The sequence below is a fragment of the Lontra canadensis genome, unplaced genomic scaffold (assembly GCF_010015895.1).
Source record: "Lontra canadensis isolate GAN:19392208 unplaced genomic scaffold, GSC_riverotter_1.0 scaffold1, whole genome shotgun sequence".
NCBI lineage: Eukaryota > Metazoa > Chordata > Mammalia > Carnivora > Mustelidae > Lontra > Lontra canadensis.
Genome location: NW_022630995.1, coordinates 4,594,211 through 4,620,716, shown reverse-complemented (window position 1 = coordinate 4,620,716; position 26,506 = coordinate 4,594,211). Strand labels below are relative to the sequence as shown.

At 40.3% G+C, this 26,506-nt stretch overlaps 1 protein-coding gene across 1 annotated transcript in view; it reads left to right on the top strand.

Annotated features, from left to right (window-relative positions):
- Window positions 1-26,506, top strand: part of FRAS1 (Fraser extracellular matrix complex subunit 1) — a 399,170-nt gene that overhangs the window by 130,156 nt on the left and 242,508 nt on the right. The window contains exons 3-4 of the mRNA XM_032883154.1: window positions 16,169-16,276; window positions 24,932-25,024. Of these exons, the coding sequence (XP_032739045.1) occupies window positions 16,169-16,276; window positions 24,932-25,024 (201 nt within the window). The remainder of the gene's footprint in view (window positions 1-16,168; window positions 16,277-24,931; window positions 25,025-26,506) is intronic.

Genomic DNA, 26,506 nt, shown 5'->3' with positions numbered 1-26,506 from the left:
GGGTAGGTGATTAACTCTTTCAAGATTCCTCTCATGTCATCAACTCCAGATTGACCAGAAGGTGCTATTTTGCTGTAGGACCTTGAGGGTCATCCCTCACTTATCCCTCTGGAATGACACAAACGCAATCTATTTTGTTGATCAATTCTTTTCCTCTCTTTCATTTTTTTATTTTTTGATGCAGTCGATCAGTTGTTGCCCAGCTAGAGCTTGGCAGGACAAATCCAGTCTATTGCTGGCAAGCTAAAGCTTTATATTTTTAAATGGCTGAAAAATATCTCATGAAAAATGATAGGTCAGTACCCACAAGTAAAATTTTACTTGAACACAACATGCTGATTCACTTACATATTGTCTTTGGCTATTTTCTGTTACATTGAAAAAGCTGAATTGAGTAGCTAGGACAGATACTGGATAGACCACTAAGTCTAAGTTGAAGCAAGTCTAGGCACTTCTCAAAAAATACATTATTTGCTGCATATATAGCTATGAACCTGACATTAAGTGTATTGGCGATTTTCCTGTATTGTGAACAACGTGTTTTTTTCCCAGAACCAAATGGAGAAAACTGTTAGCACATTTCTCATGTTCAGTATGGTCTAACTGAATTAAGGGAAGAGTCAGCCAATAAGGTATCAATAAGGTATCTCCTGTTTGGAGAGTAAATCATCTAATGCAGAGGTCATCTAATCCGGAGGTATGGGGTTAAAGCATCCATTGAATCTACCTGCTTCCTCTTTATCTAGGCATTTTAGTTAGGAGCTCGTCTCAGCTTCTCAGGTAGGCAAACTTTCAGAAATTTCAAGAATACTAGTAACATTTTTTCTTCTTTTTTTTTTTTAAAGGAATTAGCACATGCTTATTGTAAAACACAATACATGGCCAGCTATCTTTTTTTAAACTAAAAAATAAGTGGGAATATAGAACTTATTATAAATATTAAAAACAACCAAAATTGCTCCTCCTGCCCCCCCCAAATAAATAATAAATAAAAACAACCAAAATTTTTTAGTGGTCTCAGGTAGTGTTTTAAGATTTCTTTCCTTCTCTGCAACCAATCTATGTACGCACACAAAGTTAATGTGATAGTAAACAACTTGTGGGCTGATTAATCGATATTTGAAGTAAAGTTATCTGCGAAAGAATTTTTGCATATGTATTAGAAACCTTAAAATTTGCATACGTCCTGTTTTATGCAGATCAGCTAAATAGCATGCTATTTAAAGACTTTGTAAGAGTTCTCCTACCTTGCTTCGTTCTTCACGGTAGCCTGGCTTAGCATCCTCTCACCTTTAGTGTCCAGGGCAAGCCACACAGGGTGCGAGGCCATGTGCTTTGAGGACCCGAGGTTCTGCACAGAACCCCCGCCACCAAGGAGAGGGTGGCAAACCCCGATTTGCAAACGAACGCTTTTCTCTTTCCCACACGTGACATTCAGCTTTAGGACAAGATCACAAAACCCCTTCAGCCCATATTAAATATCAATCACAGGGCCCCGCGTGGATAAGGGCAGAAACAGTATATTTTGGATGAAGCCCAGGAAACAAATTATACTCCATGTTCTGTCTTTAAAGGAGTCCTTCTTCCAAGGGGGCAGGGAATTTGAGGCTTGTCCACAGTGTGACCAGACGGACCTCTTCCCGGCTGTTTACAAGGGCTGTAATTAGCCTCCTGGAAGAATATAGGCGAGCAGGGCAGCACTGCGGACCTTGCCATGGACCCGAGGCACTGGTTGATTCACTGTGTTCTGGAAGACTTACTGCAGTTTTCCAGCCAGAACTTTTGAGAACTCCAGTGGAAGCTAGGACTTCACCTAGGATACTGGCCCTGGGCAACAGGTTCTAATGGTCCAGTGATTCAGAGTTACTGCCCTCCCCTCCCCAGCACCTCTGCCGTCCACTCTGTGGTCTCCTTGTTTCCTGTGTGCATTTCATGTCATTGGTGAGACCGTGACTCCCCACCTCCCCACTCCGAAACTCGCCATCTCCTCTGCCTTTCACAGTCCCTAAACACTAGTGGGACTTTGCATTCAGTTCAGTAACTTCTCTGTAAATGTTGACTGTGTGGCAGGACTGGAGAGGCTAGTCCTCGAGAGAATGTGCGCTTTTGCCTGTCTATATAGTTGTGCGATGTAAATGAGTTACAGGGACTGTGATTTAATTCTCTTGCCATTAATCAAACAAACAGTAGGTGGGATGGGTGTTAAGCTTAAATATCTCCGCTTACCATTTGAACCATCCGTATCACCTGTGGGTTGTTTGCAACCTGCCCTTTTGTTGCGGTGGGTCCCCTAATTCTCTTTTCAGTCCCTTTCATCTTTTCATTGTTCTCCAAGGCACAGTTCTGTAAACCCTTTCAAATTCTCTTGTATTTTGTTTGATTCAGGCAATTGACTAGTACTGTCAGCTAATTGGAGTGGAAAGGTAAAATGAAAGCCGTATTATTCAGCTGCCAAGTCTCCTCACTTGGCAGGGAGTGGGGGATGCCGGTAATTGTACCAGGAGTGTAATTGCTCTGGGTTCTGCCTCTGGATTTAACAGTGAACCCTGGGAGGGTCTTCCTCGGAGACACCGGATACCTGCTTCTCTTCCGTGGCTTCCTGGCAAACAGTGAGGGTTGAAGCAAATCAGATCTAACCAAGCGTCCTTCTGTTGTTGGAGAACACACCCGCTGTGTGTTGTGCTGACTGCGGGAGTGGGTCGCTTGGTGTAAGGACTTCGTATGTCATTCCGTCAGAACTGGCAGTGCATTTCCTCTGCTTCGGGATGGCGGTGGAGTCCGCGTTCCCAGAGGTGAAGACGCTAACCTCGCGTGCCGGCCGTGGCCTGTGCCAGGATGTTCTGCGGAACAGGAGCTGATGCAGAACAGAAGCCCATTTATGAAGCGGTTATGAATGAGGGGCGGTTCACAGGTCTGGAAAGAGCTGAATAGCGTAATGGAAAAATGAGGAAAGTAAAATGTAGTTGATTAGTTCATCACTAAAGTTAATCATCTCCGTGGTTTTGGCCCAACCAAGCTGGCTTTCTTTTTTCTTTTCTGTTTTTTTCCCCCCACTTTATTTCATAAACCGAGCGACAGTGGCCAACAATACTTTAGGGTAGACTATGGGGCTGTAGCGTGTGAGATCGTACGGCAAGGGGAACTTCCGCTCTTCCCCACGACTTAACCCCGAACCTGTGGCATACAGTAGTGATCTTTGTCATGTACCCTGCCTGGACAGGGCTTCAGAGTTCTCCTCAACCCAGCATTTTAAGTGGCTTTTTTTTTTTTTTCTTTTTCTGCAGAGCAGGCATGTGTGAGAAACCCTGTTCGCCATGTCTGACTTAGAACTTCAGAAGAATATTTCCACTAGTAGCCCAGGACATGGAAATAGCAGCAGCTATGTAATTATGGCACTCTTCTCAGTTGCCAAGATTAACAGGGTTGATTTGAGCGGTGGGGTCTGGTACAGTGTGTTTCCATACCGTTATTACTTTATTACACCATGTGGCTTTATAGAAGGGTTCCTCAGACATTTCCAGAGGAGAAGCTGTTTTTGTTTCCTTAGAAGTTTAAGATCTTGAGTAAGATATTGAGAATAAGGTTGCTAAGGCAGGGCTGGCAACCCTTGTTGGTCCCAGATTCCCTCCTGCACAGAAACCCTTGCCAGCTGCAAGGAGGGGGGTGGAGGTGGCAACAGCAGCCAAAGTCAATTAGGTCAGTTGATCAGTTACGCGCAAACCTGTCGAGAGCTGTTTCTCCAGAACTAGTATGTTTTAGCTGAAGGAACGTGGTTCTTGAAACCAAGCAGTCCTGGCTTCATATTCTGGATTTCCCAGTGAATATAAGTCTCCAACAATTTTTTTAAGTTTTGGGTTTTTTTTTGGGGGGGGGGTAAAACAGAAGCAATAATTAAATAATTTACAGGATTTTTGCAAGGATTAAATGTTATGTGTAAATTCATACACATATACACACCTTTCTATGTAGTATGTATATTATAGGTATATATATGCATGTGTATGCAGCTACAATATACACATAAAGATATGTATGACACACACATATATAGTATCTTGCAAAAAGTAGCTGTGGTTATTGTATGGACATATAACTTGTGTAATGATATTTTAAAATAGACACTATAAAATGGACTTTGGAAAGTTGTGTGTTTGATTTTTTTTAAATGCATTGTCTTCATGGTATCTTACTTTGAAAAGTAAGCTTTCTAATTTGTTTGCACACTAGGAGTGGTTGTATATTGATGGGTCATGAATGCACACATGAGAAGAAAAATCCAGCAGATGAGGAACTGCTTTATAACTCAGGCGCAGAGATGTGCGGTGATGACCTCTGAGGAATAGAGGTCAGGTAGAGATTTATCTGGAGTACAGGAAGGGTCCAAGGATGGAGAATTGGGAGCCTCTGCTCTACCCTGTGTCGGGCATTGTGCTGAGGAACTGAAAATGTGTTACCTAATTTATCCTCCTAATATTCCTCTATAAAGATATTTTATTATCTTTATTCTTTTTATGTAAAAGTAAACCAAGGCCATCAGGATAATTACCTTGTTTAAGGTTCTGAACTATTTAGGCAGGGAGCTAGATTCCCACTTCGAGACGTATGACTCCAGAATTCATCTCCAGATTAGGGACACTGTGCCCTAACCTCTGAATTTTATAGAGGATGGATCTGAGGACCTGGCAAATGACTTGTCTAGTGTGCCTAGTTTGCTGAAGGCAGGTTCTAACTCCGAATCCAGTACTCTTTTTTTGTACTTGGTTCTCTTTCCAATTATTCTTTTCCTTTGTTCCCTAATTGTTTTAAAAGTCTTGTTTCTTCAACTGTATTTCAAGTTCGAGTGCATATGTGAGGGATGGGGTTGTATTTTCTTGCTTAGCAGAATGACAGATCCTCTATAAATTCTTGGTGACTCGAATTGTTGAAGGATTTGGTCTCTGAAATTCCATTTTGAATGAGGCAGTCTATATATACATATATATAAATTGGGGCTTTGAGACATTTAATCAATACTTTATAATAATGGTTCTCAATGTTACTGGATCCACTGCACTTTTTTTTTTTAATCCAATCTGTCAATCTTTATCATTCAACATTTTAATTCAGTGTAATTACTGATACTTGAAGGTTTATATTTACTATCTTACCGTTGTTTTCTGTTTGTTTTAATGTTCTTTCTTTTTTTCTCTCTTTTCTTCTTTTGAATCAATCTAAAATTCATTTCCCCATCTTTTAGCTTGTTAGTTATCCGTGCTTTTACTGTTTCTTTGAGTGATAACCTTACAGATTACAATGTCTGCTAATTATTTTCTCTCTTCCCAACTAGGACTAGGACCTTGAAACATTTAATTTTTATTTAACCCTTTGCTGTCTTATGTCTTATTGTGCAGTTTATGTCTACATATATTTTAAATCCCACAAAATGTTATTATTGTTTTGTGCAGTTATTTTTTTAGATTTACCCAAACATTTGCCCTTCCCATTACTCTCAATTCCTTCCTACATTACTGTGTTTCCATCTTCAATCATTTTCTTTTTGCCTGAAGAACTTCTCTCTTTTTTTTTTTTTAATGTTCAGGTTTATAGGTAAAAAGTTCTCATAAGTTTTATTAATTTAAAATCTTCATTTCAATATTATTTTTGAAGGCTATTCTTGCTGGGTATGGAATTCTAAATTAGTGATTGTTTTCATTTATCGCTTCAATGATTTTGTTTTCTGACATCCACCATTTTTTGTGGATAGGTTGACTATCAGATTTATTGTTCTTCTCTGAAGCTAACTCTCCACCCCTCTATAGAGTTAAAGATTTTTCTGTATGGAAACAACTTAAGTGACTGTCAGTGGATGAATAGATAAAGAAAATGTGGTATACACATACAGCTTTTATAAAGAAGAAAATCCTATCATTTGTGACAATATAGATCAACTTGGAGGGCATAATGCTAAGTGAAATAAACCAAACTGAGAAAGATAAAAACGACATGATACCACTTATGGGTGGAATCTTAAAAAACAAACAAACAAACAAAAAAACTCATAAAACAGAGTAGAAAGTGGTTGCTAGGGGCTGGAGGGGTAGGGAAGAATAGAGAAAAGAAAAAGATTTTATTCTTTACTGTTAGTTTTCAGTAGTCTTACTCTGATGTGTTTAGGTATTATTTTCTTTATATTTATTCTGCTTGACAGTCATTACTTCTTGAATCTATGGCTTAATGTGTTTCTTCTGTCTTGGAAAGTTCTCGGCTGTTATTTTTTCAAAAATGTATTTCTGCCCCTTTCCTGTCGTGTCTTTCTCAGTTGCCCATATGTTAAGACTTGAAACATGTTTCATTGTCTCCCATGTTCTTTTCTGTTTTCTATACTTTTTGTTTTTTGTCCTTCAGTTTGGATAATTTCTGCTGGCATCTTCTTACCTACCAGTATTCTTTTAAGCTATGTCCAGTATGCAGTTAAACAAAATTAATCTCATTTGTTTGTATTTTTCTGTTCTAGAATTTCAAATTAATTGTGGTTGGAGATCCTGGTTATTTGATAAATTTTCATAGTTAATTTTCAATTTCCAATATATTTTTTGTCCTCTGTTATTTTCATAAATTTCTAAACAAAAAAGGTACAATCTTCCTTTGAGTTACATGATAATTAAAATTCTGGATGATTCAGTGTGTATTATTACCAGTCGGTAAGTTCTTTGTGTTTATATGTAAAACAGAGTGAGGATAAATATCAGATAATTATAAACAGATATTTTACTTACACGAATGTTCAGTAGGATGTTTGAATGTCATGTGGAAGTGAGACAGTTTTTCTTCATGTTTTACATGACATAAAATCTAGAATTTATGGTCCCTATCCATTAAATGCCAGTAGTACCTCACAACCCTCAATCTTCAAAAAAGTTCTCAGAACGCTTCCTAGGGAGGCATAGCCCCTGTTTAGGAGCCTGCTTTACACAAAAATAGTGAGGTTGCATTGCTTATAATGAAGTCTTTGACTCAGGGCCTTGACCAGGACTGAAAACAGACATTCAACTACCTGGTTGAACGTGAGTGTCAGAACAGCTCTCAACCATTTACTGGATGGCCAATTTAACTAGGCCAGCTGCCAAGAGCCTGCCTATAGGAAAAAAGTGTTAGGGATTAAGGACGTGCAGCAGCACTTCAAGCGGTGTGTACAGAGTTGGCATGCTGGAACATGATAGCATCAGGCAGGTGAGCCTGGCATTCAGTCAGAAATAGAGGGGCCCTTTCGGAGCAAATGTCTTGACTGAGACTTAAGTCTAGAAGGCAGATCTTGGGGCATATTGAAAATGGCCATTGCACGTACAAGACTTTTATCGGACAGCATGGGGAGTGAAGTGCTGTTGTCTGTATATCTGGCTTTTCAGCAATTACATCACAAAATAGCTAGTGATTATCTAAATTTGGGAATATCTGTCCAACCATCAGTCAAAAACATTGTAAGTGCCTGCTATATTTTAGTCACTATGGGAGCACAAAGGTACTTATGTATAAAGAAATAGTCTACTCTTGGGAATGGACGGAGGAAAACAAACTAATTTTAAAAGAATGATAATGGTCTATTAGGGAGAAAAACAAGAAAAGACATAATATAATATGAGAGATGATAGTATAGCAATAATTAATTTCATGGGCAAACATTTTGAATATTTCTTTGTTTTTCTCTATTTGCCTTAGCAATATGACATGAAGGTTTTGGGAGAAAAATTTTTAGAGGAAAAAATGTAGTTAAATACTTACAAGCTATAGTAGGGTCTCCCTAGTATCTGACTTACTTAAAGTGGAAATACAAATCAGACTTTTTATTCATTGTAGAACTTCTTTTCTGTGGGTAACATCTCTAGAAATTTACGAGGGTTATTTTGTCATTGAGGTACTCTTAAGCTTGTCCTTTTTTTATAACAGGATTATGTTAGAATGAATGGAAAGCTGGATATAAAAATAGAAAAGCTTCAGAACTACACCTATATTTCCATTGTCTCAAAATTAGGAATATGAAGCACATTCACTGGGCATTTAATTTTATTCTACATTTTGAAGAAATTCTTTTTTTCTCTTTCTTTCTTTCTTTCTTTCTTTCTTTCTTTCTTTCTTTCTTTCTTTCTTTCTTTCCTCCTCCTCCTCCTCCTCCTCCTCCTCCTCCTCCTTCTTCTTCTTCTTCTGTTTTTTTTTTGGTATGCTTTTCTAGGAGTATAGTTTCCACAGCACTGTCTAGTGGAATATCTTATAAACATTTAACTTATAAACATAAAAGTTAACTCCCCCTTATCTTGGAAACTGGAGATTCCAGGAGGGATTTTCTAAAGCTCTAAATGCTACAGCTACTCCCTCTGTCATAGAAAATACCATCATCAACTGGTTAATGTGGCAAATGACCAAACTCATAGGTAACATTTATTGAGTGCTTCCTATGTACCAGTCACCGTGCTAATAAGTATACTAATTTATTTCATCTTTATTATAACTCTGTTGAGTTCTATCTTATCTGTAGTTTATATGTTAGGAATGGACACTCAGGAAAGCCAAGAGATTTGTTCAAGATTCCACAGCTAGGGAGCAGTTGAATTGGTATTTGAACCCGTTTACCTACTCTACCATATTGGTATTGCTACTTGAGTTAGTATAGTCTGTGACCTTGTGTTCATAGACCAAGGCTGTGGGTACAGAAGTAGGTTGGTTGGAAAAACAAAAGCTTTAGAATCAAATGGACACTGGTTCAAATAAAGGTACTATCACTTATAAGCTCTGGTAATATTATCTAACCTCTGTGAACCTTGGTGTCCTCATCTGTAAAGGAGGGGAGATGATATCTCAGAATATTTTAGGAAGAAATATAAAAGATCTGAATGTGCCAAAGAGTCTGGAATCCAGAAGGTGATGTTTTTCTCCTTTTTCTTTTTTGTGAAAAATAGAACTTGGAAGTCTGGCATTGTGGAAGTGGTGGAGCTTTGGGGACATGAGTCAGGGAAATACTGACTTAGTCAAGGAGGCAGAGAGGTCCTCCCTGAGAAAGTGGTATTTCAACTGAGACCTGGAGGACATGTGGAAGTTCGATTAAAAGGGGTAAGGTTGTATAGGGCACCTGGGTAGCTCAGTTGGTTAAGTGTCCAACTCTTGATTTTGGCTCAGGTCATGATCTCAGAGTTGTGAGATTGAGCCCAGTGTTGGGTTCCGTGCTGGCCATGGAGCCTACTTAAGATTTTCTTTCTGTCTCCCTCTGCCCTTCCCCCCTTAAAAAATGAAGGAGGTAAGAGTGTGCTTTGCAGGCATGGGGAACATTCAAGGCAGATAAGTCACTTGAACTCACAGTCCTTTCCTCTGAAATTTGGAGTACTGCCCTCATGTACCTCATCTTGGCCTGTAAAGTGAGAGGGTGGAAGTGACCATGATGTGACCTGGGAAGACTGCTGTACAATAGAAGGCATTCATTGTCCTTGATATCAGGTGACAGTAGTGTGGCATGGAAGAAAAGGATGGGTTTGAATCCAGATCTGCTCATTACCAGATGTGCTCTAGACAGTTCCTTTACTCTTTCCACACCCTATTCCTTCATTTATAAAATGAGTGCTTTTATAAATGCATTTATAAAATAAGGCTTTGTTCCCAAGATGCTGGGAGGAGCAGTGGGCTGGCATGTATATTGGGGACCTGCAGAAGTACTGGCATGTGACGGGAGCTTGTACCCTTTCCTTCCCTGCCCCCACTGTGCTACCATACCATCCTAGGGAGATGTATGTGCAGGAACTCGCTGCTAACTTGCCATGCTTTCAGCGTCTCTTGTCAGCCAGCTGAACAAAGACATTTTCAGTTATGTGAAGCGGCTATCTTTTCATCTGTGAGTCATGCTGTTGTTTCTGTATCCAAGCTGATATTCTTATAGTCGGTGCCTTCGGGTTTTTCATTTTAAGACAGCAGGAGGGGGAGATCAGGTACAAGCTAGTCACTCCAGGATGCTGAAATGGGAAGCTACTTAGGTCCTTGGTATGGAAAACAAGAAACTCCGTGAGGGAGCCGTCTATGGAACGAGATTTTGAAATCGGTCTCGGACAGGGAGTGGTCTGCCATTTTCTCTCTTATTTGGCATTAACTTTTATTTGCTCCTCCTGAAAGGAGAGAAGTTAATGTAAATGTAAGGCTCCTATCTTTTCTTAACAATAAGTATCCTCTGCTCTTTTTTATTTGGGGCCAGATGAGGAGCTTTCCATGAACTTTAAAATGAGATTGAATGAAAAAAGGTATTGTTTATCTAAGCTGTCTGAGGAAAGGCACTTGGGGAAAGAATTGAACTCTAAAATAACCTTATGAAAGTTATTGATTTGTTTCTTTATGGTTCTTTGACAAACAAGAACATTATTTCCGTGCCTGAACTGGAGCTGGGTCAAAGAACTCTTTTTTATAGATTATCTTTTCTGAAAACCAGACTTGTCAGAAAAATAAACCTCCAGAAATGAAGATATGAGACCCAGTTGAATATCATGGCCCTTTCTTGCTTTGAAGGACAAGTAGGGAACGCAATTAATTTTTAAAAATCTCACTGAGTGCATGAAAGTTTAGGAAGATAAATGGCTCTTTGTTGTCAGTTTGGTAGGTTGCTTGCTTCAACTCTACTTCCCCTGTGCTAGTTTAACTTCAAAGCCCAGATTCCATTTACCTATGGTCAGCAGGAAAACGGACACAACATTTTTGTTGTTGTTGTTCTTATACCTTATATTTTAAAAGCAACTTTTAAAGGTCACAATAAGTTTCATCTACTATGTGCAAATACTGTTCTAGATATTAGGGACACATCAGTGAACAAAACAAACAAAATTCCTGCTTTTTTAGGGCTATGCTCTAATGGGAAGGAGAAAGACTGTTAGGAAACAACGGTATAATACCATGGTAAGTGGTGACTCCTAGGAAGAAAACCATGTAAAGGAATAGATAGATGCAAAATCTTCAGATATGAAGAGGTGGTGTCTGAACAACCACTTAAATAAAATGAAAGAATAAGCCATGGTGATGTTTGGGGCAAGAACACCCCAAACAGAGGGAATGGCCCATTTTAAGGCCCTGAGCTGGGAACATACTTGGTAGTTCCAGGAATAGCAAAGAAAACCAGTATAGCTAGAGCCAGTAAAAAAGGTTTGTGAGAAAGGGTACAAAATGAAGTCAGAGAGAGAAATAAGTTGCCACTTGAACTTTTTGAGCAGTAGAGAAGCATGACCAGATGCCATTAAGCTATGACAACCCTATCCTGAAGCTTATCTGCATTCTGGATCCCCGCTTTGGAGCCTGGCTTGCTCTAAGTGACAAGTCATGTTCCAGGTGCTCGGAGAACCTTTTAGCACCCCATTCCTTGAAGGAGCTTCCAACAGCTCTCATTTGTCAGCCCCAAATTTACCCCTAAACTGATCTGTGACCACATAATCTTCAGCCGGGTCCTCCCATTTGACTCAAGGAAGCTTTGGGTCGACCAAGGGTGAGCATAAGGACAGAAGAACCAGTAATCCTTGATGCCAAGAAGATCCACCAGAATTAGGAAAACAGATTAAAAAAAGGAGAGTGTGGTGCTGTCTTCCAGGATGTAAATTCACAGGGACCTGACACCCAAGCTGCCCATAGCTGTTCCCACACCCAGAGAAGCCAGGAGTCCTGGCCTGCATCTCCCTACCTGGGAGGTTCTCACCAGCTCCATATCTCAGCACCAAGTCACCTAAGGATGGTTTTGAGAAGCTGAGATTTTTGTGAAAACACTTCATTTAAAGAAATATGTTTCATTGGATAAGTGAATAAATATACATGCCTATTATACTGGTCCAGCTTTTCTAGAAAATTTTAATATGTTATGAGAAATTATATAAGTTACATTTTTGTTACTGAAAAAAAATAGGAACTGTGGATAAGGATAAAGGAAAAAACCTGGGAACGACCATCTTTCACTTACTGGTTTGTGTAATTCCATGCTTTGTTTCCATGTATATAAATATGTTTTTATTATAAAAGTGACATTTTAGTCCACGTATTATTTTGTAACTTGGAAGCACAGTTTTGGGTGGGCTTTATTTCTTTTTTCTCATTTCTGTTCTAAGAAACCAAGGGAATTTAAAATGAGATGAATTAATCAATAATTGAAGGAGGGTTATTATACCATTCAAATTGAAGAAAATTTATGTTGACAGGTGATATACTGGTGTTATAGAATACTGTAAATAATTTCCCCCCAGAACCTTGAGTGAGGGATATATTCATTGTTTATTTTTAGGATTAATCAAATGTTCAATAAATACTTAACCAAGCGAAATAGGTTTTTTTCCTTGAGTTACTTGGCTATTACTTTAAGATATTTGAAGATGGAGATACTATATTATCTGTAAGAACATTTGATTCACATATTATTAAAAATATTAAAATCTGTATTAACAGATCATATTTTGATTGCTTTTTAGGTTTGTCATAATCTAATCCTCTAATCTATATTCTAGGGAGAAACTATTTTAAGACTTTCTTTTGCAAAGTGTATTAGGTTGGAAGAGAGGATTATAAAGCAATGAAATTGCAATAGTAACACAGAAGATCTCTAAAACTTGCTTTACAATGTTATTTCTTTGGACTTTATGGCTTTATCCAAAGTTTTAGCTATTGAGGAACTCTAGTATCCCCACCTTCATAAAGCAATTTTATGGAACCATAGAAATTGATTCGTAAAGTTTTAGACCTGAAAAATATATGGCCATCTATCCAGGCCTTGGTAAAGGGCTCATTTTATTTAAAATTAGCCATAAATTACTTACTCTATGAGGACATCAATATAAGGAACTTTTTGACAAGTCCAGGGGCTAGATGAGGAAGAATTTTTTTCAAACACGGTTTGATTTCAGTAAAGTAATAACCTTGAACATTATGGGGTTTTTGACGTGCTATCACTTAGACGTTGTTCTTATCAAGATCTTGCATCTTAACTGGGATATCTCATTTTGCCTGGATGGATATTTTCTTGAGGGTTAGCAAGTTCTCAGCGTTGTTCATTAATTCATCCAACGCTCAGGAACCGTTCTCGATGAAGGGGACACACAGAGAGGCATAAAACGAGACCTCCTTCTTTAAAGAGTCATAGTCACAGTCATAGTCTGGTGGGAAGACAAATACGTAAGCAAATTCAGGAAGACTTCTTAGGTTAATTCAAAGGGAGATAAACCTCACTGAGATAAACCTCACTTTGAATTAACATAAAGAAAAATGTATGTGTTTTTGAGTGAAAGTAAAATATCACTCCATGTTTTTAGAAGATCATGTTTAGAGCTACGTAAGCCAAGTCCAGGGACTGAGAGCTGCTAACAAGTGTAATGGACTGTTTTGGAGTGTGGGGTCGTTGAGAAAATAAATGACATGCAGAGGAGTTGACCCCTGGTGTAAGAATGCCACACGTGGAGAGAGTGGAAGTGACTGTACTGAGGGACATTGTGACCGTGTGGAGGGACAGGGCCATCCTGTGTCCAAATGAAAGGAAGACATGGATGCCTGCCATGTCAGCTCAGCCAGACGGAGACTTCCAGTTACCTAAGGAGTGTTAAAAATGCAATCTATGCATTCATTCTTCCCTTCTGCTGCAATGTCCTGAATCCTTCCAGTGTTAGAGTCCTAATGAAATAGTAATTTCACTGTTTTACGTGTGTAGGCTGGAGTGGGAAGATGAGAAGGTCAGATAATTATGGAACGGTTTTCACTCTGCAAAAAAAGGCAATGTTTAGGAGATGCTGGCTAAATGTGACATCTTAGAAAACATTTGGATTAAAAATAAATTAAGCTTAATCGGCCTTTAGTAAGTTCCAGGCACCACTCAGACCTTTTTAAATACATCATCTCAGTTGAGCCTTTCAACAGTCCTATGAGTTAAGTACTTTATTATTCCTGCTTTACAGGTGAGAAACCCAGGGCACAGATAACCTTAACTTGATAACGGACTCACCCTTCTGAGTGGTGACTCCAGAATTCCAGCCTGGGCAGCCTGGCTCCAGAACCTTGACTCTTTAGGTCTCCTAGCAGCTCTGTGTGCTTGAGCAAATTGCTTGACCTCCTGCATCTTGTTTTCTCATCTGTAAAATGGGAATAGTCCTAACAAAGGTGCCAGTTCCACAGAGCCGTCACGCATGTAAGTGCCTTGGAGAGAACCGATGTGCAGGTACTTCTGTCTCCGCTGGGCCCGACCCTCTAGAGTGATGGCAGAGCTCAGGAAAGCAGGCTAGGCGACCCTCCTCTAGTACCACAGATGCCGTCTCTGTCAGTGTTTCCTGCTCCAAGAGTCACACGTAAGTCAGCATGAGATAGTAATCAATAAATGGTAGCCGCTGGCTTCGTGAAGTTGTCATTTTTATTTAATCCTGAAACTGATACTGTGCTCTTGAAATCAGCAGGGAACATATATTACCTCGTGCCTGGGAGGAAATTTGTTCTTCTTCCCCTGCTTGTCATCATGCTTCTGCTTAAGAGGAGACTGTAGTTGGCACAGTATTGCCAATTTTGGAGGAATGTGTTACATAACAACAAAGAAAGAAATAAAGAAATTCAGAGGTATTCCAAAACAGATTCTAGTACTCATTTGCTTTGACTCAGAGTTTTTGTGAACTAGCTGCTGGGAATGTAATCTTTCTTTTGATACCTTTGGTATTTCTTAAGCAACTTTGGGTTTGAAGCACATTCTCTAAGAGGTTATACATGTAACATTTCTCAGTCTGAAGAGATGACTTCATTTATGTTTGGGAATGTGGTGCACACCCATGTAAGTCTGTCCTAGTGTTGGCATGCCAGTCATGGTCCTCCAGAGAAACAGAACCAAAGGAGACATATGGGTATCTTTATATATATATGTATATATAAAGTAATTTATTTTAAGGGATTGGCTCATGGAGTTGTGGGGACTGGCAAGTCCAAAATCTGTCGGGCAGGCCGGCAGTCTGGAAATTTAGGCAAGAGTTAAAGTTGCATTTGTGAGTCTGATTTTGAAATTTGTAGAGCAGGCTAGTAGCCTGGAAACTCAGGCAGAATTTCCATGCAATAATCTTTTTTTTTTTTTTTTTTTTTTTGTCAGAGAGTGAGCACAGGCAGACAGAGTGGCAGGCAGAGGCAGAGGGAGAAGCAGGCTTCCTGCTGAGCAAGGAGCCTGATGTGGGACTCGATCCCAGGATGCTGGGATCATGACCTGAGCCGAAGGCAGCCGCTTAACCCACTGAGTCACTCAGGCGCCCCATCCACGTGATAGTCTTGAGGCTGAATTCCTTCCTTTCCAAGAAACCTCAAGTTTAGCTTTAAAGACCACCACCTGATTGGCTGGGGCTCCTCATGTCATCCAGGGGAATCTCCTGTAGTTTAATCAGCTGATTGTAAATGCTAATTACACATATAGACTATCTTCACGGCAGCGGACAGGCCGGTGTTTGACCAAACAGCCAGGCACCGTAGCCTGGCCAAGGTGACGTTAACTGTCACACTTTTTTGTGGGGAAGTTCCCGTTCATCCAAGTTCCAGTCAAAGGCTTTCATGTTCATGATCCCTGATAACGTGTGAATCTGATGGACGGTGCTCATGCGCATGCCTCATTTGTACCCCAATATGTGTAGCATACAGCTGCGCAGGTCACAGCCACCCAGTGCGTGGGTTGGTCCGCCGTAAAAACACCCAACTACTTCCTCCAGTCTTCGTTTCTATGAGCATTACAGTAGGCAGCATGCAAGGGCTAAAAGGTAAGGTCTAGGGTGCTGGTATTAACTAACGGCAAATGCTGCTTTTAGGATGCTGGTTACCGCTAGTGCAAGTGTCATTTTCCTTTAAACATGCTCCGATGGTTTCGGTTAGTTGACAGCAGAGAAACTTTAAGTCAGGGAGCAACCTGTCCTCCTGAGGTTTCAGGCCAATCGATGGATTTTACTCTGGGTATCGACAGCTCTCTGCTGCATGCCCTTGTTTTTGACTACAAGGGCTGACTGTGGTGAAATGGATTATACAGCTTTTATTGCCTCCCGGGGCTGAATCAGGGTCCAGCAGGCCCTGTGTCTGCCTGTGACTTTCCTTTGCCTTTTAATTGTTCAGACCGTGGGGCTGTTGATGGGGCGGCTTCTCTGGCCTCCTACTTTGACTGATTAGTTTTTAACTCAGAACCTGTGTTTCCTTGCAGGATGCCACAACTTGGAAGCCTGATTCATGCCAGAACTGCCGTTGCCATGGCAACATCGTTATCTGCAAACCCGCTGTTTGCAGAAACCCTCGGTGTGCCTTTGAGAAGGTACGGCATCCTAATTATATCCCAAATGTCATGGTAAAGTCAGAGCAGGTTAGGGTTTTTGTGTCTTTTCAGTCATCTGGTTCTGACACGTATCCCGATCTCTAATTGGAAACCTTATGAAATGCAGGAGAGAATTTTAACACATCACATTTAAGAATATCTTAATTTCTACTTATTGAGAATTTACTCTGGACTGGGCACTCAGTTAGTTTTACAAATATTACCCCACTTAATATGTGGGGGTAGGAATCTTTCTCCCCACTTTATAGATGAGGAAATGAAGCCTAGAGATTTCAAGCAACTTAATCACATTATGCAGTTAATAAACTGCTACCCAGAGGATTCCCCAGGCTGACAGATGCTAAAGCCACAGATACATACCACGACATTTACAAGCCACTGAATGGATCGAGAGTCAGCATTGACTGCTTGAAGATAATTTTCTAAAACCATTTTTTGTTCTGCCACTGACTGTGTTACTGCCCGCTGTTGAGCTCCCTCGGAACATGGGAGAGGCTTTGACTCCGGAGAGCTCCTGGTTGGCCAAGTATAGGAGGGATATTTTTTCCTCCTTTCCCCTTTGTTAAAAGTTTTCAGTTTTTTCCAACTATACATCTAATTCTGTTACAATATTTTTTCCAGTTGCTGGCTCTTTTCTTTTTAAAGTGAATCTATTAAAAAAACAGCTTAAGCTTCAAGTTTGAACATTGGAAGCTTTCTGGAGAAGACTAAATTATTTTCTTTAAAAAACGTTCTGTCAATTCCACAAGCACGGTTTATGTTTTTAGTTCCCTGCCTCCCCCATAATAATCTTGAGATGTTAAGCCATCTAGTGCTGGTAGGTTTCTGTCTGTTCTTAACATCACAGTGAGGAAGGTTCTGCATACCTTTTGTTGTAGGCCTCAGTTTCTTCATGGGTGTATTTCTGGGAAGCCAGGTGTACATCCAATGTTGGCAAATTTAATAATATTTTGTTGTATATTGTGGGACTTTCTATTTTATGCAGCAAATACTCCTAAAATGTCTCTACTTAGCTTGCTGAATGATTCATGTCAGAATCTGAATTGCTCATATAAAGACCATGAAGACATGCCTTCTTCCATTTCATGCAAATAACTGTGGTATCATGTGAGAATAAGAAGCCTTGGGGTGCCTGGGTAGCTCAGTCATTAAGCATCTGCCATAGGCTCAGGTCATGATCCCAGGGTCCTGGGATCGAGCCCCGCACCGGGCTCCCTGCTCAGCAGGGAGCCTGCTTCTCCCGTTCCCACTCGCCCTGCTTGTGTTCCATCTCTTGCTGTGTCTCTCTCTATCAAATAAATAAATTAAATATTTTTAAAAAATAGAAAAAGAAGGCTTTCATTAAATGTTAGAAAGATATCGATTGTATTGCTGGAAACTAAATGTATTCTATTCCAGGGGTCAGCAGACCAGATCTGACCTGCCACTTGTCTTCGTATGACCTACGCATAAAGAATAGTTTTTATGTTTTTAAAAGGTTAGGAAAAGACAAATGGAACAATATTTCATGATACAAAAATTGTAGGAAATTAAGTTTTAGTGTTCATAAATAAAGTTTTATTGAAACACAGGCATGCTCATTTGTTTGTGTTGTCTGTGGCTGTTTTTACACTACAAGGATGAAGTTGTGTAATTGCGATGTAGACCAAATGTGGCCTCCAAAGGCTAAAATATTTATTATCTGGCCCTTTCCAGAAGATAAGTTTCTGACCCTTGTTGGATACTGAATGTGACGTTGTCCCTTTCTCATTTGTTTTCCTAGTTTTTCTCATCTTGGTAAACGGCAACTCCTTTCTCCCAGTTGCTCAGGCCAGAACACTTAGCATTGTCCTTGGCCCCTGACTCTCTCCCACATCCCACATCCAGTGCATTAGCAGACACCCAGCTCTTCCTTCATAAAACCATAGGTCCCAAATGCAATTTCCCTGCTTTTAAGTCTGGTCTCACCTGTTATCATTTTTTTGGTCCGTATTCTCACTGTAGCCTTTTAACTTGTTTTACTTTTGCTGTACTTGCCTTGTTCATTGTGATCCCGATACAGCAGTCAGGGTGGTCCTATTAAAATTTAAGTCAGGTCATGTTGGTTCTCTTCTTAAACCTCTCCAGTGGCTTCCCATGGCCTCTCACTCAGAGTAATCGCTCACAATGTCCTGTTACGGTGCTATTACACCTCTGTAATTTGTAATTAATCTCCTGTTCTTTCCCTTGCTCACTCTGCTTCAGACACCACATCTGCTTGGTGTTCCCTGGAGATGCCAGGCACACTCCCACCATTACAGCCTTTGCACCCTGCCTTTCCCACTAAAATTGCTTTTTCTCCAGATACAGATAATATATGTGGCTTAATCCTTTACTTCCTTTAAATTTTGCCCAAACACCAGTCTATTTAAGATTGTAAATCCCTACCCCACCACACATTTCCTATCTCTCCTCCGTGTTTTACTTTTCTTCTTGACACTAACTAATATCAGACATACTGTATATTTTACTGATATCTCTTATTTACTGTCTCTTTTATTTACTGTATATCCTCAGCACATACAATAGCCCCTGAGCATGGTAGGTACCCAGTAAATCTTTTTTTGACCGACTGAATGAATAAATGAGAGATGAGGCTAGAGAACTGTTAAGTTCAAGGTTATGGAAAGCCTTGTACTATGCTGCATGCTTGGGATTTCATTTTGAAGATGATAGACTTCTAATGAAGATTTCAGGCATATGGGTAGAGTGTCCAACGTTTCTTTTAGAAAGACCTCTGGTTTTTCTAAGATAATGCATGATATTAGAAATGCAGGGATCAATTCAGAGGCCGTGAGAACAATCCAGATGAGGGGATAAAGACCTAAGTCAGAGCACCAGTGGCATAGGGCTCAAGAGGAAAGGGCGGGCTAAAGCACACTTTGCGGATAGACCAGCAGAAGCAAATGAAGTCAGGAGGGTGAGGGAAAGAAAAAGGAGAGATGATTCCCAAATTATGGTGTGAGCACTCTTTGGTTATCTGAGCCACCAACTGATATTAGAAATATGGGATAACGAAGAAAAGCATTCCATCTGGGAGGAATGTGATGGTTTCATTTTAGGGAACATTACGTTCAGAGTGTCCATGGAGGAGCCAGGTGGATAAGCCACCCAATATACAAATCTAAAGCTCAGGGGAGAAAGCAAGGTTGGAATCAGTATATGAGTATTATTAGCATATAATCAGTAGCATAAACCTTTAGAATTAATGAGCTCATCTTAAGAGATTTTGTGAAGAAACAGTATAAGATCAAGGATGCAATTTGGGGAACACTGTCATTTACAAGGAGGTGAGCATAAGAGAGGGAACTTAGGAAAATTGAAGAGACATGGTCAGAGAGGTAAGAGGTAAGAAGTGGTCAGAGAAGAGAGAGGTATTATGGTAGCCAGGAGAGTAGAGAGTTTCCATAAGGCGTTTGTATCAATGGTGTTGATCACAGGCCACCCTGAAGCTGGTGTCATTGGAGTGGTGGGAGAGGAATCTTATATTGTAGAGGTTTGAGGAATGAATAGAAAGTGGGGATAGGAAGCCAAGCAAAGGCTGTTCTTTCGGGGAGCTTTACTGAGAATATGAGAGAAATGGGGCATTAGGCAAACATCAGTACATCTCTGAAGTTTCTTTGAACCTCCAATCCCCAACCATTGAATGCTCCTTTGTGTGGCCATGGTGCTTTGTGCTTACCTTTATTATAGCCCTTGACCAGACTGCAAATGCCTATTTATTTGTCTGCTTCCTCCTTCAGACTCTTAGCTTCTGGAGAACAAAAACCTTGTCTTCTTCACTGTTGCAGCCCATCAAACAGCACAGTGTATGATGCTTAGTCAATATTTGTAAAATGACCAAACAAGACTGATTTAAAAACAAAACAAAAACATAAATAAAAAAAGTTGTATCTGGAGAAAAAAAAAGACTTTGTTTTTGATATTAGCACAAAAGAGACATGATCATACTAGGAGGAAAGGGAGGATGACCCAGAAAAGAGAGAAGCTGAAGATATGGGAGGTGGAGTAGGGAGGACGGACAGAGACAGAATGAATGAATTAGAAGGAGTGGTTTTTCGGGAACAGAGCATGTGGGATCCAGAGCTTAGGGTGGGGAGGACAACCCTTTCTTTAAAAGTGGACAGAAGGAGCCATGGATAGATACAGAAATAGTTAAATTTGTAAGTAAGAAAAGGGACAGGATACTAAAGTAGTATGTATCTGAAGGTATCTATTCTTACTTTGTGAAGACTTTGAGGTTCCGTTGGGAACTGAAAGAGAGTGAATGTTAGGAGCTGTCCCAGAGGAGAGAAAGGGACTGACCACGGTTGAGGTAAAACAGGAGATCAGGAACCTGTGAGGGTATCAAGCTGCATGATGGAATGATTTTCTAAGGGATGTTTCCTAGCCAAGTGTAAGGGAAGAAAAGAAATTGTGGACTAGATCCAAGATTGGGATTTTGCCATATTAATGGTAAGAAAGAATAGATATACAGGAAGTATTGGGAATTAAGGCTAGCATGAATAGGAAAGTGAGGCCAGCTGCCTAAAAGACTGCAAGGAAAAAAGTGTTCAAGGAGCTTTCTGAAGGACAGGAGTGAAGATGAGAGAGAGCTAAAGGCCGGAAGGTTCAGATTTAGAGAGCTGAAGATTTCTGGTATAGAATAATTTGGAGTATAGGTAGGTTCCCAAGGTTGACCATGACCATGGGGAGCTCAAGTGAAGTGAAGAAGATTATGTGAATTGAGGTGGCTAAGAATGTACAAGGATAGAATGTCACTTTCAGAGACATTGAAGTTGTCCAGAATTATGTCTAGACATTGTGTAGAAAAGAAACTGAGACCCAGTGGCCAAGTCTTTAGTGAGTGAGTATGAAGGAGCGCTCTGCAAATGGGTGAATGATAGTAATAAGAATGCCATTATCATAGACTGTGAACTCATGGACTGTGAACTCTAAGGAGGTTCCTCAGGGGTAAAATGAGAGGGTTATACCAGATGATCCAACCAAAAGAAACTTCCAACTCAAAGATCATGTCAGTGGGTCACAGAGTACTTGGGTTCTTTATTTTAAGTCATGAAAAAGATCATAGAACGTTAGAACTACAAGAGGCCTTTGGAATTCATTTAGTCAGACTTCCTCATTTTCTAGACAAAGAAACAGACTTTTGGGGTTTTAGTGACTCACTTAGAAACAAAGAGCTACTAAGCGGCACACCCATGACAAAACCTTAGTCCCTAGCTCATAACCCAATGTAACTTCTACTCTACCATATTGCTTTTAAGTTTTCTTTTGTGTTTCTCAGTAGCATGTGTTGTTATTCAGATCTGTTATGGTATATTTATATTAGTTTGTGGCACAGGTTAATGAATCACATGTACCCTATTATTATAATTAATGACTTTTGTTACTCCCATCTTTTAAAAACGTTTAAAAGCCCTTATACAATTTGTTTTACTCATGGATTGACCAGAAATAACCTATTGTCAATGGCAATTCTAATATTTCTTTCTTCCTTTCTTTCTCTCTTTCTTTCTTCCTATCTATCTACCATCTGTCATCTCTCTATGCATCCTATCCATATATAATAGATTCTATATCCATTCCTATATCTACCTAGAATAGCTAGCTAGAGAGCTAGCTGCATAGAACTGAGACAGAGACAAAGTGAGAAAAACAGAATAGAAGTATATAGAACCTTGAATATTTAACCCAGTCCTGTGAGGACCAATCCTCTCTTCAGGATTTCTGGAAAATATATATGTATAGAGGACAATGCCATGTGAAGGAACATTGTATTACGTGGTGGGGATTCAGCTGCAAATCTAAATGCAGCTAATAATAGTACTTGCCTAGTTAAGTCACACATAATACAATTCTCACAACGTAATTAGGTAAATACTCTTATTAGCTGTCTAGGTATAATACATATACACACACATTTTTATAGGTACACATATACACATGTGCACAAATATGTGTACGTCTACACATATACATGTATATGCTTCAAAGAGTACCTGGCTATCCTAAGTACCCAGTCAAGCGGTAGCTGTGATTGCCGAATGATGATCATCATTATTTTTGGTTAGTTTTTATAGACCCTGGGCAAGTAATCTTGCCCAGCAAGCCCAGCGATCTTCGCTGCTATCTCTTGCCCATGTGGTCACTTCACGCGGTTCCCCAGTAAGGCTGGGCTTGTGTGTTCCAGGTAGCCCATGCGCCGAAGCTGTGCAGGGTCACGTGGTTAGAGAGCAAGAACTCCGTCTCTCCTTCTCTAAGCTCCCACATGCAAAGTGCTTCGCTCTTCCTTTAGCCCCAGTCACCTCTTTTTTTTTTTTTAGTTAATCATTTTTTTAAATTAAAATATAATGTATTATTTCTTTCAGGGGTACAGGCCTGTGATTTGCCCGTCTTACACAATTCACAGCTCTCACCATGGCACGTACCCTCACCAATGTCCAGAATATTCACCCCCTGCACCTAGCAACCCTCAGTTTTTTTCCTGAGATTAAGAGTATCTTATGGTTTGTCTCCCTCCCTGGTCTCATCTTGTTTCATTTTTCCCTTCCTTTCCCCCACGACTCCCCACCCTGCCTCTCAAATTCCTCATATCAGAGAGATTATATGATAATTATCTTTCTCTGATTGACTAACTTTGCTTAGCAGGATACCCTCTAGTTCCATCCACGTCATTGCAAATGGCAAGATATCGGGTGTTTTGATGGCTGCATAGAATTCCATTGTGTATATATACCACATCTTCTTTATCCATTCATCTGTTGATGGACATCTAGGTTCTTTCCACAGTTTGGCTATTGTGGACATCGCTGCTATAAACATTCGGGTGCACGTGCCCCTTTGGATCATTACATGTGTATCTTCAGGGTAAATACCCAATAGTGTGCCCAATCACCTCTTTGATGTACCACCACAAGTTCAATAGTTAGACTCAAGTTGAGGGCCCTTCCACTGCCAGTCACAAATAAAGAATATCACATTTATGAAATGAATATTGGGGGCCAAGTCTGAAAATCAGTTTTTATAGAAAACAAAACTAATTTGGGTGCTTAAACTATTCCTTCAAATTTTCCATTCTACATGCCTTTCTCCCTTGCTCCCTGCTTCGTGTTAGAATATAAACAGCTTGGAGATCTCATTTTCTGTGTGAAATTCTTAATGGAAATGATGCTGATGTAGTTTCTACATTTTACTGTCTTAGTGAAAATCAGGGAAGTCTAGTTTCCTCTTGAGTTCAGAGGGCAATTTTCTGAAAAGTCATTAATGTTGCATAGTATAAACAACTTTCTAAAACCCCATATTGTATATTTTATCTTTTATCAAGCAAATTAGAAGAATTTGGTGATCACTATTGCTAGATAGAATTCTATTTATCTGTTTAGTGGATGAACAGTGGAAAAATCTTAGTCCTGTTTCTCACCCACTCTTATGAATGTGGTTATATAAAATTATATAAAATTATATAAATTACATAAAATTATATAAAATTAGAACGCTCTCATGGGTACAATTTTTTTAAATGAAAGCAGCTCCAAAACATTAATACACACACACACATACACACACACACACATATATATATATTTTCATTCTATATATATATATTTTCATTCTACTGGGTGAATTCTTTGTAGATTTTTATTCTGTGGATAAATCATGAATCCCTGGTTCATGTAGGTTCTCTTACTATTTTTGGTCTAAATTACTCATTGCCTGTTCTGTCACATCTTTAAGACTTGTGGAAATGAACACTGAGATACCTAAGAGGAGAAAGCAAGATGAGTCAGAGGATCACTGGGCCCCAAAGCGAAACGTATGCTCTCTGATCCACAGTTTTAATAACGCAAGGATAGATGGATTGTTCACGGTGGCAAATGGATGGCTGGTTAACCTGACAGCTTCCTAATAAATCCTGGGGTATCATGTGGTAGCCCATTCCCTTGATAGTATCACATCTTGATAGGAAACACTATTGGAATTACAGAAGGCCTGAAAAAACAATGTAGATCTTTATTGGAGCCCAGGAATTCTACCCGGCTCCCCACAGTACATGTGATACCCCCACAACAATGCTGTTTCCTCTCCTAGCTTTGTCCTTCAGTCCCCTGCCCCATGTGCCTTGCTACTCTGTCTAGTAAAAGCGAACATCAGAACTTGAGCTCCCTGCCTGCTGGGTTCATCAGACCTTCCTAGGACAGCTAGAACACCTACCAGCTCTCTGGCCACCCCATCCCCCCCACCCCCTGACCCCACGTCTTCTCTTCTCAGCAGAGGGAAACAACCCCTTCAGGGAGACACAGCCCTTCTCCTTACCCTAATTTCTTTTCTTGTGTGGCACTCAGAAGGAGCATTGCCAGTGAATAAAATTCCCCACCTTATTGTATGTGAAAAGATGTAGACAATTTTCAAGGAAATTACTTTCACAAGAGGGTTCATTTTGACTCTGAGAAAAGCTTGACAGAGAGAATGTTTTTGTCAGTTTATTTGATTTACCCTGTCTCTTGTCACGTGGAAACGCATGAAACGTAGTGAATCTGAGATGACTTGGGGTCCGGTGAGCCATCATGGGTTTGTTTGCTGCCGCCATCTTACCCTGAGCTGTTTTTAAATGCTCAGGGAGAAGTGCTTCAAATAGCGGCCAACCAGTGCTGCCCTGAGTGCGTGTTGAGGACTCCCGGATCTTGCCGCCATGAAGAGAAAATCTATGCGGTAAGTGTATTCTGACCTGGCGCTGATTCTGTGCCTTTGGATCATTGGGCCAAAGAGAAAGCTGAATGCTGCACTTGTGTTGGTAAGAGAGGTTTTCTTTTCTTCTTCTTCTTCTTCTTCTTTTTTTTTTTTTGTCTAGGCCGCAGAGGACCTGAAAGTCATTTGACTTTCTATGGGCATTTGGGTTTCTTGAATGAGGTTAAAACAGTTCTACTTATTCCATAGGTCCTACATAAATATTTGTAGATTGAATTTGTGTCTGTATAAAGAGCAGTTTGAGAATGCTGATGTGGAAGAAGTCGTGGTGCTGAATAATTAGGCACCACCTCGTCTGTGTGTACCACATGATTGACTGGATCCTGTGAACTCCTTCATCTGAGAGATGCAGCTTGGTGCTTTTGACTTTAAACCACATCCCTATCAGATCCTTATGACCTGGCATTACTCCTGTCATCGATGTGCTCTACAGCACTTACCGACAACCCCGAGTGGATAGAGCAGATATTATTACTCCTGTATCGAAGATAAAAGCGTTGACTTGAAAAGAGCTTAAGGTACTCACCCAGTGTCATATTACTAATAAGTGGTATAACCTGGCCTAGAACCCTGGCCTTCTTACTCCTAATTCAGTGCTCTTTCCATTAGGTGGAGTTTCTACACTGCAGCACTATTGACATTTCAGGCTGTGCTGTAGGGGCTGTCCTATGCATTGTAGGATATTAAGCAGCATTCCTGACCTCTGCCCACTGGATGCTGGTAGCACCCCTAAGTCCTGACAGCCAGAAATGTCCGTAGGCATGGCCCAATGTCCCCTAAGAGGCCAAATGCTCATCTACCCATTTAGAACCACAGTACTAGAAATCAATCCTAAAGTTTCTTAATTATACTTTCTCATTCCAGACCCTTTAGAATTCATTTACAGACGTGAAGTACCAATTAAAAAGTACCATTGCAGGGTTTGTGGCAGGAACTATGAAAATGGAATGGGTACAGTTCATCTTTGCTTATACCTCAGTGTTACCCGGAGGCGGCTGGTGAAGTTGAATGTGGTGGAAGGAGGTTCTTTGCTTTAATCCTCATCTTCCACCTGATACAGAACTCTCCCCAGGTTAGTGCCCCTGCCCATTCAGGTTAACGGGATTGGATATACCCACTCTAGGCTGCTATTCAGTGTGTGTCCCTAAAACTCGGTGAGCCTAGTGTACTTTCCCCGTGGGACAGGATCATCTCCCTTGAGCCACTGTCTCCCAATTACCCGAGGAAGCCACTCTTTCAGTTCTGCACAATGTGTTGCTGACACATAGATCCCAGGCAGGATCTATGCTGGGAATGTCTTCAGACCACGTATCACACTTTGCTGCTCAGTACCGTCTGTGTTATAAAGAGTGGTGTACACCTCACGTGCCACTGAAGAGGATCCTCTGTGGGATGGTAAGTGCTGTAGAGCACATGGATGACAGGAGTAATGCCAGGTCATAAGGA